We start from the raw sequence: 16,553 nt of genomic DNA, 5'->3' as shown, positions 1-16,553 counted from the left end.
GACATACATTAAAAGGAACAGAAATGGATCTGTGGAAGTTACAGCACTCTGAACTACCCAGCTACTCTTCATAATAGTAGCACCGGGACAGCACAGCCCACATCCACTAGGTTTGGAGCCACGTATTTCAAAGCCAGAGGAGGACTGTGGTTCACATAATGCAATCTGTGCAAGAAATCAAACCACTGCTTCAAACTCACAGCTGAAGTACAGGAACATCAAACAGGGCTATGCAAGCTTTTGTAACAGCCGTAACAAATTAATTCCCCCACACCCACAGCCCATAAAGTTTTGCCTATAACTCAGGTTTTTCAGTGTATTCCGTCTTCGGCAGCGCCCTGTTCTTGAAGTGCAATGCCATACGAGTCCTGCAGGTGGCATGTAAGCTCCAGTAAAGAAAGGAAAGGGGCGCTCCGAAGAGCTCAGCTAGGTCCTCCTCTTCCTCCACCGGAGCTACAGCTTCCCGATTTTGTTCTGATTTCATACTGGGACTCGTCTACGCTTTATATCTCACCTTTCTTTCTTAAACGTATATGAGCTTGGATCTGCGTCTGCTCTCTGCTATTTGCTTAGTTAAAGGCAAACGTGGGATAAATGAGTTAGGGAACATCCTCAGCTCTGATGCACTGAGTCTAAAACCCTTAGTGCTGCTCAGATTGCAATTTTTTTTTCTCAGGAAGTTGAAAAAGGGAAATGAAAAAGGCACGGGATAAAATGCTTAAAAACTGGTCACTTTTGCAGTATATTTTACAACTGCATACTTTGGGTTCTTACTGCCTTGTTTTGCTTGATGATTGAGGGCTTTTATTGTTTTGTGAGTTTTTTTCTTGCTTTGTAGGGGAGATAGATTTACTTTCTCTATTGCAGCTGGCCATTCTTCACTAGTGACATTTCTTTTATTGCTAGCAGTGATTAACACAACTCTATTTATGTAGCAAGACTGACATTTGAATATAAGCTGGTTGTTTTGGTGTCATAACACTTGTTGGAAACCAGAAACGAGCCCTGCCCACCAGTAGCCATCCACACAAAGTCTTTTCTCCCCTAACAGGCAAAATAAAACTATGATATGATATGCTGTATTCAGGAAACTTAATATCACATTCACACAGTTTCTACTTGTAAAAGAAATGTTCAGTTTAATTAACAATTCATATTTTGACACATCAGAAGTGTCAGTGTACTTATTATAAAGTAATGACTTTTGTTTCTGAGAAGACTGGAGGTTGCTTTGAAGTAATGCCTCCTGTTAATTTCCATGGAAACGATAACAGCTAAAAAGAGCACAATCACACTACCTGATGGAACAAATTCTCAGCTTCAAAACAGTATTTTTCAACAGTCACCACTCTTAGCTGTGCAATTTTGTTAGCAATGAACAAGAGCCTGCATGCCATGCTTGTACAAACCTGCACCAGTGGAGGTGACCTACTGTTGCCACTGCTGAACTGCACCAAGCACCCCTCACTGTGCTCACAGCCACACTGTTTAGTCTCTGTAAACATTCAGCAAGCATTGATGAATGCCAAGGGTGCCACTTATTCCACATGGAATAATTCAATGGCACGTTTGCTTCATACACACTTCCATGTCAAATGCCATTCTGTCAGACTGCCCCTCTGCTGCCATCTGCCGGGGCAATAAAATGTAGCAGAATTTTGGTGGGAAGGTTCAACCTACACTGCTGTACCACCAACATTCACACTTGTCATGGGCCGACATAATAAAATAGGAAGCATTACTTTTGGAGCAGCCCCCATATATCCTTCAACTTAAGGCTGCAAGAATTCAGGTCTGCTCACTACTCGATGTCTTACTACATGACTGAGAGAAAAGTATATTAAGTAATCAAGATAAATCCTTGATTAAAAAAGGAAATACATTCTTTCCAGTTAAAGCAGAAGTGATTTCTGATAGTACATAAATAATCTATCATATGTACGTGTGCTCAACATGGAACTGCAATTAAAGTCAAATATAGGAAGATACAGAATATAATTCTGCAACTAGAAACAGATTTTATCTTCTAAATTAGGAAATGTAAGGTGAACTGCTACCCACTAACCTGTGCCATTTGTGACAGTCCATATTTTAGTCCACAGCATCAACCCTGCTATTCCCCACAAAAATGCTGAATCCTCCATAGCTGGAGATCAGAACTGCTGATCCTGGCTCTGTGCTGTGAGCTATGTGGACTGGTGAGTCACATGATTTTGTGCTTCAAACAAGAAAGGGATGACAAAGGAGTAGTATTACATGATGATAAACATAAAAAACTACTTTCTAAAGAAAACAAAGATTATGACAAAAGAATAATCAGCATATATGTTCAGAGATGACAGACTGCTTTGGTTGGGCATGACTAGTCTATTTTCTTGTTTTTAGCCCTGGTGGTGGTACTTGCCTTGCAAAACCTTTATAGCAGGTGTCAGTTTGATGAGGAGGCACAGACATCCTGTTTGCAGAAGTCTAAGATGCCTACAAACAAGTAAGAAAATAAGTGCTTAAAAATACTGCCAGCTTTGAAAATGATGAATTCTCTAGCTATTATTCACTAAAACAGAATGGGGTGAAATTCTCTTTTTGAATTTCAGTTCTTTAACAACTACTGAACTCACTCAGGCATCTCATTCATTGTGTAATCTGCACTTACTTCAACACACATTTTCAGATCTCCTGACAGCTCAGCCACAGCTCATAGGCAGTTTCAGTTTTAGTGAGAACTAAATATAAATTTCATATAGCTTTCAGAAGATAACAGTGAAAAAGCTGCCCTCTAAGTATAAAAAGATTTTTTATTTTGAGTTCTTCAGTGTAATTTTTAGTGCATTCATATGAAAATTGGGATATTCTCCCCAAGCTTGGCATGGCCAGATCTTTGGAATAGGAAGGAAAAACTTCAGAGTGGGAGTAAGACAACTCTCTGTCATAACTTCGTATCTGCTCTGACAAGTGTTGGTTGGATCGTTCCCACAGAACCTCAGTTTCAGTGCTTACAGATAGGAGTTGCAAGTGGTTCTAAACATGCTCCAAAAACTATACTCCACTAACCAGGTTATTTAGAAATTACCTCTCAAATCAATATAAAAATAAAAGGGCAATGACTATGCAGAGAAAACTTTCTGCTTTGCATTTTTCTGTAACTCAGAATGAAGAATTTGTCTTTACCTGCAGGTGTACAATTAAACACTGATTCTGCCAGCTGATAAAAAGGTTCTCCAAGGATTTCCTGATAGCTCATGTGAGTTGCAGGAGCAAGGTACTGAGTAGCATCTTTGAAAAGCAGATCACTTTCACCGTATTTTTGTGACTGAAAGAGATGGAATTCAGAATCCAGCTTGGTCCCCAAAAATTCCTAAACAGAAAAGAAGTTTCACAGTTTGGACCACAAATAGCAAGGGTAAGTTGGTGAACATCAGTTTTACAACAGGATCTAGCAGGAAAAAAAGAAAAAAGATCTACTTTCATCTCGTACAGTCATACAAAATAACGTGGCTTTGGAGTGGCTTATTTCTCAGAAGTATGATCATTTCAGAATGGCAACCTTTAGAGACTCTAAATAATGATTTTCCCATCCTCCTATGCACATTCTTAATTCTTTCACATCAGATCTGAAGACACTTTATATATTTAGTTTATAAACTCTTGATATTGAAAAGATTTTTAGAAATCGTACATAGGAAGTGTTAAGATCCTATCTCTTTCCCCATTACCTGAGATTTCATTAGGAAGTCATAGATTTTAGTGACAGTGACTGGTCGAGTCATGACTGTGCTGGGAGGAATGGGACCGAGGTTGCAGCCTGCCCATTCTGTGACGGCAGCACGCGCTCCATCCGGACACAAGAGTTCAAAGTCAATAGCTGTATAACCTTTTGCCCAACCAGAGCTTTCCAGATCTGAAAAGGAGATGAAGTGAGGGAAAATCCTTTTGAAAAACAAATGCAGAAAACAAGGTGAATCTCACACGGTGCTGAAAACGGAGAACAAGGAGCTGAGTGATACACATGCTGCATATTCATCTATTGAGAATGGAAAAAGGACAGTTTGGTGTTTTCTCTGAGGAAACAGGTCAGTGAACTGAAGCTAGTTTTCAGAAGATAGGTGCAGGGTGACATTAAAGCATACGACAACTTATGTCTCAACTTCATCTGGTCACTTCCCGAATACGAAGAAATTCACACTGCTTGTTTATGCTTCCTCAAATACACTGCTCATTGCTGCATGAATTCCTGTGGGTTTCCAGGTTCTTATACACCTGCTTGATTTTAGAAATATTCCTCTCTCAGAAAGTTTTCCTCTCCTGCTACTGAAATAGACTTGCGTTGAATTTCAGTGTACTTTATCAGGCTGAACAAGACACAGGTTCCCTGTATTCTCACCTCTATGAGAAGTAGCACATTTTGGCTGTTACACCAATAAATGTAATTTAAAAGATTGAGGGAATTTAAGCTTCTGCAACTGAAACCACTTTCACCAACAAAATTCAGCAGCTAGACTTTTGCAAACTTCGTTATTCCCTGGAAGAATTTAATCATTTCTTACCGTAGCAATGAAACACTTTGCAGTATTTTCACCCACTAAACTATCAGAATGACATTACATAAGCACCTGTGAAACAACAAATAGGTGAAGCTACAGAACATCTCTGAGCATGAGTAGCCCACAGTATCTCCCTAGTTGCTGCTGTTGTTCTTTAGACTGATTAAAAACAACGGGTACATGCTCTGTACATGCCCATGTGAGAAGGTCCAGTGGGAAAAGTCACTTCTTATAGCTCTGAGCTTTCCAAACACTAGTGCAGTCTCCAAGGATGATTTCTTTTTCTGTCTCCAACAAACATATTCAATTGTGCACTCAGTGATTCTTCCTCTTTCCTCTCTGAAATAGAACAGTACCTTAATTTTAAGCTTTACCATAACATCTACACACTGGAAAGTTCTTGTACTTTCCTAGTTTCAAATCCAATTACTCAGACCTAGCTTAAACCTGTACAAGCTGATCCTTAGTGGTCACAGTCACAGTGTGGAAAATGTCAATAATTAACATTCTTAAATTAGAAGAAAATATGTTCATCTCACTCTCTATGTTCCAGAGTAGGTTTGAGTGTTCCAGAAAAGCTACATCTCCAAAGCTTCTTCCACTGGGATTGCCAACTAAGCACCTAGTATAGAAAGGAAAGGAAGTTATCAGAGACAGCCATTACCATGACTGAGGCTTAGACAATCATTGGAAGATAAAACAGGAGTAGCTGAAAACATCTTCATCTGAAGTTATTTGGTCATTATACAGAACAAGTTATTGATGTCAGCATAGATCTTAATGGGCACCATTCATGTGATTGTCAGGACAATTCCATTTATCTCTTAAAGCAGCTCCCAAGTCAAAATTGCAGCACAGCACCCAAGTAACCCCACCTGTGTCTAGCCAGGAAAGAGAATTTAACACAGCTAAATGAATTACAGATATTCTGTGACAGCGCTTTCACCTTTAATGTTCTTTTTCTACCCAATCTTCAACTATTTCTTCGTTTTAAAAAAAAAATAATAATAATCCTGTCTAATCACTGCTTATAGCCTACAGTGCTTCTTACCATATCATTTCTACTCTCTGATCCTCTAAGTGCCTTTCATCTTTCCTCTTAAATGAGTCAGTTACAGTGCACTATACATTACACGTTTGGAAGCATTGTTTTACTCAACAAATGGTTACACGAAAGTCACCAGCCATCTGAATAAGCTGCAGCAACTGCAGCCTAAGCAAAATACATGCTAGCAAAAGTTAATACAGCCAGTTGCTTAAGAAATGAAAAAGCTTCCATAGAAAACCATCAGAAAAATAATAAGCCAATTCTATTGCTCCATGTTTCTGACTTAGGAAAAAAAAGATTACCTGAGTGCTCCCATATTGCCATAGTAGCGTTCGTTATGACTTGCAGCACACCTGCTGGGTACTCGAGTTCCTTCCACTTCACTGTCTCCAATGCACACTTTGCACAGGTTTCCATCTGCTCCTGGCATGCAGCCCTTCCAAAAGTAATTCTGGTAAGCTGAGTAGAAAAAAAAAGCCAACAAGGTGAGATTAGGGCAAAGTCTCCCCTTCCACTGGAAGAACTGGATTCCATCTTAATAACTGATGGAAAGAGGCCTAAATGGCATGAAAATTCACACAGATAAGAGGAATAGCTGTTTAAACAACCTTTGACACTGCATTTACTGGCCAAATGACTAATCAACTCTTTCGTGGGTAAAGGAAAATGGCAAAATAATATAACTAAGCAACTCAAGAAAGCAAACCAAGCTGTAGTGTAAGAGGTTGTTAACTACACAGATCATACAGAAGGTGGCGACATCTCTATTCATACCTAAATCTTGGAAGCATTAACAACAGGAACAGCACTTTTTTCCCCTATAACATTAGAGACAGAGACAGGGAATCACCATCCTTCAGGTTCTGGAGCAGCTACACAGATGAACTAAGTTAAGTACAAGCACAGCACAGCAGGATCAAGAGACAAGACAGTGGATTAAAAGAACAAGGGGAGGAAGAGTTTCTGTTACAACTGCATTTGGTCTTCCTAAAATATTTTGAGATAAGCCTTACTCATAACTTTTTCATCCAGGACATAAACAAATTCATTTGAGCTAATCAATTAGATAATCTAATAAAGAAAGAAACAAATAAATTGACTGACTTTTCAGGTAAAAATCATCAGATACATTAAGCTCTAGGAGTGGATACTTGTGTCTTTTGACCATCCTCCCTTTTGCACGTAGGCATTGATACCACTATAATTTATGATGCATCTGCTTGCTAAGGAACATCACATGTAGTCCAGGAGAAATCCACCACTGAAAGGAAAGCGCTATACAAAACCACATCATAGCATATATGAACGTCTTCAGTGATACACAAAACTGAAATCCTTTTACTCTGACCTCACAGACCCTTTTCAATTTTACTTCCAAATGTCAAGGTTCAGACTTCCACAGTCTACTCAACAGATAACCCGGAGTGACCCATACCAGATCCAATATCACAGTTTTCAGTATCATTTTCCAGAGTTCCCACTGTGTATCTGGAAAGAAGTAACCATCCTCCAGGACTGTACAGGTGGCTGTGGCATGATCGCCTTCCCCGAAGGTTATGGATGTTAATCTGTCTGGCATTCTTCTTAGCTAAGGCTACAGCATAAACAGGTGACAGTCCTACAAAACAAAAGACAGCAACAAGTTATACAAAGGCAATGAAATATTCCTAACAGGTAGAGCCCCAGTCTCCCCTCCCTCATCCCCTAGTGATGTTTTCAGTTAATGGTGGATCTTCTGCATTCCTTGCTTAGCCATAGAGCTCTTGCCCTACCAGCCATACACTGTAGTGAAAGCTCAGGAAATGAAGTGCAAATTATTTCCCAAATCAGCATGCAAATACAACATAACAGAAATCTTAGAGGCAGCCTCAGGAAAATGGAAACCTTTTGCCTTTTCATAGCTCTCTCATTACCTTTGTGCTTTAGATGAAGTTTCCTCATTTCCTCTGTGCTCTCAGCAGCTGGAGTACAAACCTGCCCTGGAGAGGGAAGACAGCCATTAAGGATCTTGCAACTGCTGTCATTCCCACTGCATGGCAGCACCCATCAAAAAACTTTATAACCTTGCAATCCCCTCTTCAACCACATCAATATCTCTGCCCCTCTTACAGAAGAGGTATAATACACAACCACGTCAAAAGCTACAGAAAGTTAGTGGAAGAGCTGAGAAGAGTACCTGGATATGTGCACTGATTCCTGCTTCCATAATATGATATCACAAAGGGTCAATGTTTAACTATATTTATACGGTGCACAAAAGGACTTACCATAACATTCTGCAGCTACAGGCACCAATCCACACCTCCCTGCAATGTAGACATGGGTTGCATCCAGAGTGACTGCATCAGCCTCACTACTCTGTCAATAGCATCACAGAAAAGGACAGATGTACATCTCCACTGGCAGGAAATTCCCCTACATAAATTCCCACTCATTCCCACTGCTGCTTCTAGTGTATAATTGTTTTTTGCTTTGCTCAGCTTCAGCAAGGACATGCATGCTCTGTGCAGATGACTGTATACTCTGATCAGAGGACCCTCCTACCTTGATCATTTCAATGCAGTTTGCCATGGAAGTTGCTTGGACACAGACTAGTGGGTCAGACTTGATGCTCAATGCCCATTCCTCACATTTGCGAAGCTCAGCATTGCTGATACAGCACCACCGCACAACACTGTTGTCCAGGGAGCTCCCTGCATTAGAGCACAGTGTGACCACGTCAATCACACAACAGTCTGTTCTTCATTAAGGGGATGCTTCAGTTTATTCACTTGTGTCTGGCAGAGAGGAATCACAGGACATCTACAGTCCTCCAGAAGGCTTCTTACCTTCATGACCTAGTCCCTTAAGGAGAGCTACATAATCCAGACCAAGGACATATGCAATTTCTAGCTGCTCCTCAAGAAGTTGCAGGTGCTGAGTGGCATCTCGAAAGAGAAGGTTCTTTCCCCCAAAGGATGATGAATTGAAAAGTTCAAATCTGGCTCTTTCCTTTCCTTTCCAGCCAAAGAGACGCTAGGACAAAAGCAACATTTTTAATTGCAAAAAATCATCTCATCCTTTTAGTGACAGGCCGCCTCATCCCCTTCATACCAATGGTCTGTAACACAGCATTCAGGGTCCCAGTACACATCACACTGTCACCAAGCCTGTGCTCAGTGTCTCCTGCTCTATAAGGGCACCTAAAGTACTATGGCTGAATGGGAAACATTTGTGGTAGGTAATGTATAGGGGAACATAACTAAGATACGTGTCAACCAGCACACTGACAAGGACATACAGACACCTCTCAAAGAAGAGACTTTGCACTTCTACTATTTGCCCAAGTTCACAATATACTACAATTCACTGGGTTGGAATTATTCAGTTTGCTGAGCTATTTTAAGTGCAGAGCAGCTTCTTAAAACCTTTATCCTTATACATTTCAAGTTCAGGTCCACATTGATTCCTGGATATCGAGGTAAAGTTTGCTATAATTTGGGAGCGTGAGGGGAACAAAGTTGCACCTTGCCTGAAGCTGTATGTTGCCCTTGGCTATATAGTTCATATAAGCTTTAGAGCAGGACGAAAATAACTATATATTATCCAATTTGGGTGTTATGACATCTTCCTCTTCCTTACTTATTTTCAGCCTTCTACAGAAGAACAATTCATAGAGAAGTAAGACTTTCCTTCAGAAGCTAGTACAGAACCTTTCTCCAGAACAATTCGTTTTGGATGTTATGATCACAATAAGCATAAATTTATTGAGAAAAGAAGGCAAACTGGGTGGTGATCTCCACTCAAATATGGAAGAAAATCCTGTGTACAGAGATATACAGCTTATAATATCCACTCACTTGGATCATGGTAAGAAATTTGTTGGTGATCTTTTGGAAGTTGTGTCGAGTGATGATGCCACGGCCAGGCCCCTTGCCCAAGTTACAGGTGCTGTATTTGCTCAGCTCAGCCGTGGTCCCATCAGGACATAAGAGTTCGTATTCTTGTTGTTCTGACTCTAAAACAACAGGACATACACGAATCCAAGTGAGACATGGCTTAGCAGTGAACACAGAGATATCTGTGTCTACAATTGCCAACCACCTTCCACAATGCTAATACAGAGCTCAACTGGATTTTAAAACAAATAATACAGATATATATGGGAACTGATTTACTATCAGCTCAATACACCAAAAGTTAAAAGGAATCTTAACAGTCAGGAGATCAATTGGCAGCCACATCAGAGACTTCAGGCTAAAGAAATCACTTACATTAAAATGCCTGTCTGCTCCCATCCTATTAATCTCCTTTTTTGTTTTCCTCTGTCGCATGCAGAGAGCCAAGAAATACTGCTGAACTGCTTACAGTGACTGACAATAAACACATGCACACATCTCCCAGACTCCCATGCAGGAAAGAGCACAAAGGTTAAAAGGAATCTGAGTTTTTAGGAATACCTGTAGCTCTCATAATTGTCAGGTGATCTAAAAAGGCAACATCTGCTACTCCGTCCTTCAAGCACCTGCAAGAAAACAAATGCCATTCCATTAACACATCGTCTGCCTTTTCTCACTACTTCTTTTTCCCCAGAGGTGAATTCAGTATAAGTTCAAAACAGGCAGCTTACCTGAAAGCTCCATCAGAGTCATAGAAGGGTTCGTTGCTGCTGGCCTCACAGAAGTGGTTCTTGTCTCTGACGTATGATTTCTGTCCTTGGCAGAGAGCACACAGTTGAGGAGCAGCAACACCAACTCCAGGGATGCAGCTTGCATTGAAATACTCACTGATTACTGCAGGGAGAAAAAAGAGGGGGAAAAAAAAGTCAAAAACACACAAGAAAAAAAAAAGGAAGAAAGAAAGAAAAGAGGACAAATATATCATGGGTGTAACTAAGGCTATGCTTCAGAAAATGCGGCCTCACTGTCTACATTTCAAATGTGAAACATTTGCTGGAAACAGAGCAATCTGATTTTTCTTGTTTAAGACCATCTTTGTGCTGGCTTGGTATTGCAAAGCATCATTTCCTATTCTATACAAAACACCAAGATTTCCTGTTCTGGTAACACTTCTGCCCTCCATTTCACTCACTCTTGCTGAGGGCAGAGACATGCTATGGTTCCTATCATGCACCTTGGCTCAGGGGTTCTGCCTCATCCCAGGAAAGATCATTTCTTGCAAGGAGAAATCCGAGTGGAATATTCCAGCCTGAGGTCCACCTGGCTCCGTTGTGGCAGCTTCGCACACCTCGTAGCCTCTGGATATCCAAAGTTCCTCGCTTGGCAACAGCCACAGCAAAAACACAGTTTCCTGTGGCAGAATAAAATATGTCACAGAAAGAACTAAATCCCAACTCTACAGCTTTTATCCATGTGCCAAGTTCAACTACCCCTCTAAATATTGCAAAGGAAAAAAATAAAATTAGGCATATTAAATTGAGGAATTCAAACCATGAATTTTATTGACTACACAGTAGGCTGAACTCCAGTTGAAAAGGTTTACATATTGCTTAGCTCCATCACACCTTGACAGTGCAAGGCTGCTTCTCAGGCATTTTGAACATTTGTATCAAACAGTTTGAGGTATTAGAATGGAAAGAACTCCTGTGTTATCCTCTAAACTTACTGATCAGCCAGAAATTTATCAATTCTACTATGATTTCATGGTTTTTCAGTCAAAACGAAACTCACTTCTGTTCTCACACTGTCCCCTTATTAGTTCCTTCCTACATCCGCCTGCTAATTTGGCTTCCCTCTCAGAGCTGTGCCCCTCCGGTATTTTCCACTGTATGCTTGACTTTGTCTTGTAAATCAGTCAATGCACATGCTGCTCAGCTGAGGAATCTCACCATAACAACATTCACCACCTTATATACTTGTCTTCTTATGGTGAGGAACAGAGAATGAATTAATAACATAAACTGATCTCTTAAGGGACAATTAATAAGCACTCAGTCATACTAACAAGGAATATGGTATAAGAATGACCACAGATGGGATAAAATGCTCCTTATCCCCTACACAGTGAGGAACCCCAGTATACCAGTGCTGTGGGCAAGGGTGGGTACAACTTATTGTGGTGAGAACACCATAGGCTGGCTAAAAGGATACAGAGCACCACTGATATTTCATTCATCACTCTATGTTTTACATACACTAATGTAAAGTATATGTCATTAGTCACCTCCATACTCCTACAAAGTACACAAGAATCAAGAGACTTTATATTAAGAAACTTTGCCTGCTCAGCAAATTACTTGGCAAATCAGAAGCATTCCTCCTTATATACGTACCCTGTTCATAGATCTCCTTTGCCACAGTGGTCAAACCATATAGCTTTACAGCAGAGTAAACATCTCCTGCATCCAGAGAAGCAGCATCTGCTTTATTCACCTTAAAACAACAACAAAAAAAAAAACCAGCAAAACTCTCAAAATAAGTGTGTTTAAAGGGAAACAAAGAGAGCAGCTTGTCACGTTGAAGCTCTGCTCTTGAAGTAGTAACCAGTGACTTTTACAAGCATTTGCTCTGTTTTTAACCAAATCTCTGCTATTAATTACTACCACTTGACCAGGATTAAGGCTGTTGCCTTCAAATAAATACCTGTTCTTTTCCAGTAACACCGGTTCCTGCCTCTTCTTTGATCCTTCCATTCCAAAAACACAATTCTAATGCTAACTGAATAGAAAGATTTATTTTTCCTCCTATTGTTCCACCAAAACCCCAAAACCTTCTCAGATTTCTCCTGGCTATAATAACCATCTAGAAATGAATTCTATTAACAAGGGTCACAGGACTGAATGAAAACGTGAACTAAATCATTCCCTTCACAAACAAGAAAGTCCTCCTTTGTTTTGCTTTTTAAACCTACAAATGGCCTGATGCATAATTTTATTTAAAGATTTTCATATGGAAAAGGACTTTGGCCCTTACTCCAGGGAAGATCAACAGGGAGTTAAAACAGGAGGGAATAAAGGGAAAGTATTAATTATACTCAGAGTAGGATTTAAACTTACAAGGAAGGAAAAATGCTCTGACCTGGCTTTAATTTATTAGTCTGGGTTTGTCCACTTATTTTCATGCAACTTTTTAATTATATCCTGGAAAATGCAAGCTGGTGTAAAACAATATGACTAGTAGAGGGCTCACACATTTGAATTCTTCTCTCTCATGCCACCCTGTGCAAGGCCTGCTCTGAAAGTAATGCCTCCTATTTTATTATGTTGGCAGGACAGCAGAAGTTGAACCTTCCACCAATATTCCATTACCTTTTGTTGCCATGTGGCTGAAAGCAGCAGAGGGGCAGTCTGACAAAACAGCAGCTGACACGGAAGTGCACATGAGACAAAGGTGTATAACTGAATTAATGGACTCTTGCTGAACATTTCTGGAGACCAAACAGTGTATGTGAGCACAGTGAGGCAGTGGGTGGTGCATTCTGAGAGTGGCAATGGTGATGTGAAAGACAAGCCACTTTCCAGATGCCCACACAGATTTTTACAAGAGTAGTATTCAGGCTCTTGTTCATTGCTGGCAAAATTGCATGGCTGATGGTGGTGAAAAAATAGTGCTTTGTAGCTGAGAATTTGCTCTATCAAGTAGTGTTATAGTGATAGTTACAGTGATCTTTTTATCCATTCTAATTTCCATGGAAATAAGTAGGAGGCATTACTTTTGAAACATCCAACCTACTTTCTCCTGTGAGATACCATCATTTCTGTAACATTTCATTCTCCCATGAGCTGCTAACCAGTTTCTACTTCAAAATAGGATTTGATTCAAAGTAGGTTTTAAAAATTCCTGCGAACTTACTCTGATTTTATCAATGCAGTCATAGGTATTGTGGGCTCTGATGCAAGAAATCCTGGCAAATGAATTAGTGTTAGTAACAGGCAGCACAGCTGTTAGTGCTTTGGACAGCTCAGCACACTTTCTCTGTTCTAGATCCGAGAGAGTGCACCATCGAAACTTCTTCCCTGTGGGATAGAAAAAAAAAGAGTCAAGAACTATAGGACTTAGTAAAACAGAACTCAGTTTAAGACCCTATGGAAGGGAGAGGTTAACTTCATAAATAAGTTGATTTTACTTGCTCACACACACACACACTTGAAGGCACAGGTGAGATGTGCCCAAGCACTTTGGGCCAACATGAAAGACAACAAACATCTGCCATCGAGTCTTTACTACGTCTCTATGCTTCCTCTTGACTGGGAGCAACAAATTAACTTTTAGACAGATTTTTCAAGATTCAATCTTTTCCTGGGCATGGGAGAGTAAACACAGGGCTCTTCAGTGTGCCCCAGGGTACTCTAGAGGTTTCCCAATGTGCCCCAGAGGTCTCTCAGAGCACCTCAATGCATCCTTGGGTGCCCAAAATGACCTGCAGACTTTTTCAGAGTGATCCACAGTACACAAGAGGCTCCTCAGTGTGGCCTAGATCCTTTGGAGGACACCCCGTGTATTTTGAGGGACCCAAGGGTACACACAAAGCTCTTCAATGTGTTTCAGAACACCTAGGAAGGCTCCCAGCATGCTCTATATACCTCCCAGGACTCTCCAGTGTATTCTGAAGTGCATGAGAGCTATCTTCCAGAACAACATGCACCATGAGAGACAGGCAGTGAGGACAATTCTGTTATTGAGAAGGAATAATTATATACTATGCTGAACAGTGTACTGGAAAAACATTATCAACAAGTTCATCACATCAAGCAAGTTACCTTCATTTCTGAATGAAACTACAGAACCTGCACAGAATCACTCTACAAATCTGTGGCACAACTGAACTACTTAGTTATCAGATCTCACTTGAAATGGAAACTAACTAACCAATTAAAAAAAAAAAGCCACCAACTATTAGCTAGTAATTAGCACAGCAGAAAGAGTGAGTTAGGAAGATGCAATTAGAAGTGAAGGTGAAAGTGAAACTTCCTTTTCCAAGGGAAGGTGGGGGTATGGTTGGTCTAAATTGACTGTGACAATACAACCAAAGGGGATGCAGACATGTCAGCAAAATTTCCTCTTTTGGTTTGTACTCTGTAAGTATCCATTTTGGACATAATGTGATTTATTTTATATTCTTCTAATTAAGTGCCATCTCTAAAATACATTCATATGCATCTCAAGAAGATACTATGCATTTAAGGAGAGAAGAAAGTGGTTATTACACACAAAAGTAGCCTGCAGTGATATAACTTGACAGAATCCTGTTCTGTGTCCTTAAAAATAGGACTGAATACATAGAAAAGAAAGTTCACATCTTGAACACCATCATTTCCACATGTCATTTCCAGAAAACCATTTGGTTTTCTAACAACCTTTTAATATTAAACAAAAAACACTTGGAATAAACAAAGTTTAATATTAGAACACTTAAATTTTTCTTCCTTAGAGCACAACGTCAGATGCTAGCACTCCAAATGTTTTGATGGTAATTCAGAGTGATTCCAAAAAGAACCCATTGTAGCTTTCAAGAGGAGCAGCTTAAAATACACTGATTCATTTTGACAGCACTAATGAGTACATGGACGTCAGCTACTCAAAGGAAATCTTCATAGAACTGCAGAGAAACGAACTGCTTTGAGCCCAGCAGGGTCACCATCTGCCCATGATCAAACAGAAAAAAAGCACCACCTAATGGAAATCACAGGCACAGTTCTGGCTGCAAATTCTATACACAAAAGAAAACAAAACCAAAGCACATATTAGAGTTTGTGTCCTGGCAGCTCCTTCAGAAGTTACCTATCTCTTTCCCCCCTCTGCATCAAACTCACCTGAAGACAGCAAAGTGAAGATGATCAGGACAATTACAAGAACTGCCTTCATGATTACAGTTGTTCAGCAAGGATCCACTCTCTACTCCGACGCTCTGCATTCTCATACCAGGAATTCCACAGTGATGACCAAAGCTTCTGGAAGATAAAAAGGGATTTAGGCATCAACAAAGAGAAAATGAGATTTTAAATTAATAAAAAACAACCCTGTCAGATACTGGGTATCTTTGCATGTAGAGAAAAAAGGAACAGTGCCCACAGATGGAAAATTCCAGTGCATTTTTATCAGTGCATGTACTCACACATGAAGAAATTCAAACCTGTTTTTGAAATAGTTCTTCCTGTTGTTTTTTGTTTGTTTGTTTGTTTTCCCATGGTATTTATTTGCTGTGTAATGTTAAACAAAAAGTAACCTTTTCCCCCCCATAAGAATTTGGAACAGAATCATGATTTTGTCAGCTTCCTTGATTCTTTTCATTCCATTCTAGCACAACAGCCTCATCCAAACATCCAAACTGGTTTATTTGCCTGTTTCCTAACTTCTAGCCTAGAGGAGTATTACCTCTTAATTGCTCTAAAGCAGTCATGACTCACATCATTAGCTTGCTCCCTCTCTCTATATAAAGAGAGAGCTAATATGTATATGTCTATATTTAAGCAGAAGTGTATGAACAAGATTGATGCAAAAAAAAAATATATATACAATATATGTATATAACATATATATAAAAAATAGGCTTTGATCTTTCCTGTTCCGGAGAGACTTGATCACTCTGAGTCCTGGAGAAAGAAAGTCTTTCTTCCAGTTTTGTTTTTCTCCTAGCAACTCCTCTGCTTCACGTACTTGGGGGTTCAACTAGATGATCTCTGGAGGTCCCTTCCAACCCCTACAATTCTGTGATACTTCATCAACACCTGCCACGTTTCTGTTCCCACGTTATGCACTCTACCTGAGCGATTCACAAACCCACTTGCTTCTTTTGTGTTCGTACATGGACTCCATCGCTCACCTTTACAGCTTCCCAGGTTTCCTCACTAAATCTGCAGCATTTGTTGAGATGTCATCTTCTTTCCCATTAGTCTGATCACAGAAGTTCACCTCTCTCACCCCTTCTTGCACTCCCTGGACATTCTCGAGTCCACAGATCTCGTGTTCCCTCCTTTCATAGGAGAACTGTCCCATCTGTTTCAAAGGGGTTGGATCAGACGGCCT

General features: G+C 40.1%; 1 protein-coding gene across 1 annotated transcript; it reads right to left on the bottom strand.

Moving 5' to 3' along the window:
* Nucleotides 1–2,365: 2,365 nt before the first annotated feature.
* LOC136050204 (melanotransferrin-like) lies at nt 2,366–16,506 on the bottom strand. Its single transcript, XM_065738914.1, has 18 exons — nt 16,351–16,506; nt 15,341–15,478; nt 13,380–13,543; nt 11,861–11,960; nt 10,702–10,878; nt 10,199–10,361; nt 10,029–10,093; nt 9,429–9,586; nt 8,418–8,604; nt 8,134–8,282; nt 7,857–7,947; nt 7,503–7,568; nt 7,025–7,207; nt 5,892–6,048; nt 5,081–5,163; nt 3,714–3,898; nt 3,169–3,355; nt 2,366–2,478 (listed from the first exon to the last, which is right to left on the bottom strand). Exons 2-18 carry the CDS (start codon nt 15,390–15,392, stop codon nt 2,429–2,431), a joined length of 2,217 nt encoding a protein of 738 aa, XP_065594986.1. The 5' UTR covers nt 15,393–15,478; nt 16,351–16,506; the 3' UTR covers nt 2,366–2,428.
* Nucleotides 16,507–16,553: the final 47 nt, after the last annotated feature.

The sequence above is a fragment of the Cyrtonyx montezumae genome, unplaced genomic scaffold (assembly GCF_038088225.1).
Source record: "Cyrtonyx montezumae isolate F1298 unplaced genomic scaffold, pur_monq_1.0 scaffold_23, whole genome shotgun sequence".
Lineage (NCBI taxonomy): Eukaryota > Metazoa > Chordata > Aves > Galliformes > Odontophoridae > Cyrtonyx > Cyrtonyx montezumae.
Note: the sequence above shows the minus strand (reverse complement) of the source record. Positions and strands in the feature narration are given on the sequence as shown.

Coding starts and splice junctions, on each gene's coding strand:
- LOC136050204 (XM_065738914.1), bottom strand. CDS start 15,392: ATGAAGGCAGTTCTTGTAATTGTCCTGATCATCTTCACTTTGCTGTCT. Junction 10,094..10,198: donor GACTCTGATGGAGCTTTCAG/GTAAGCTGCCTG, acceptor GTTTTCTTGCAG/GTGCTTGAAGGACGGAGTAG. Junction 6,049..7,024: donor AAACTGTGATATTGGATCTG/GTATGGGTCACT, acceptor TTTTCTACTCAG/CTTACCAGAATTACTTTTGG.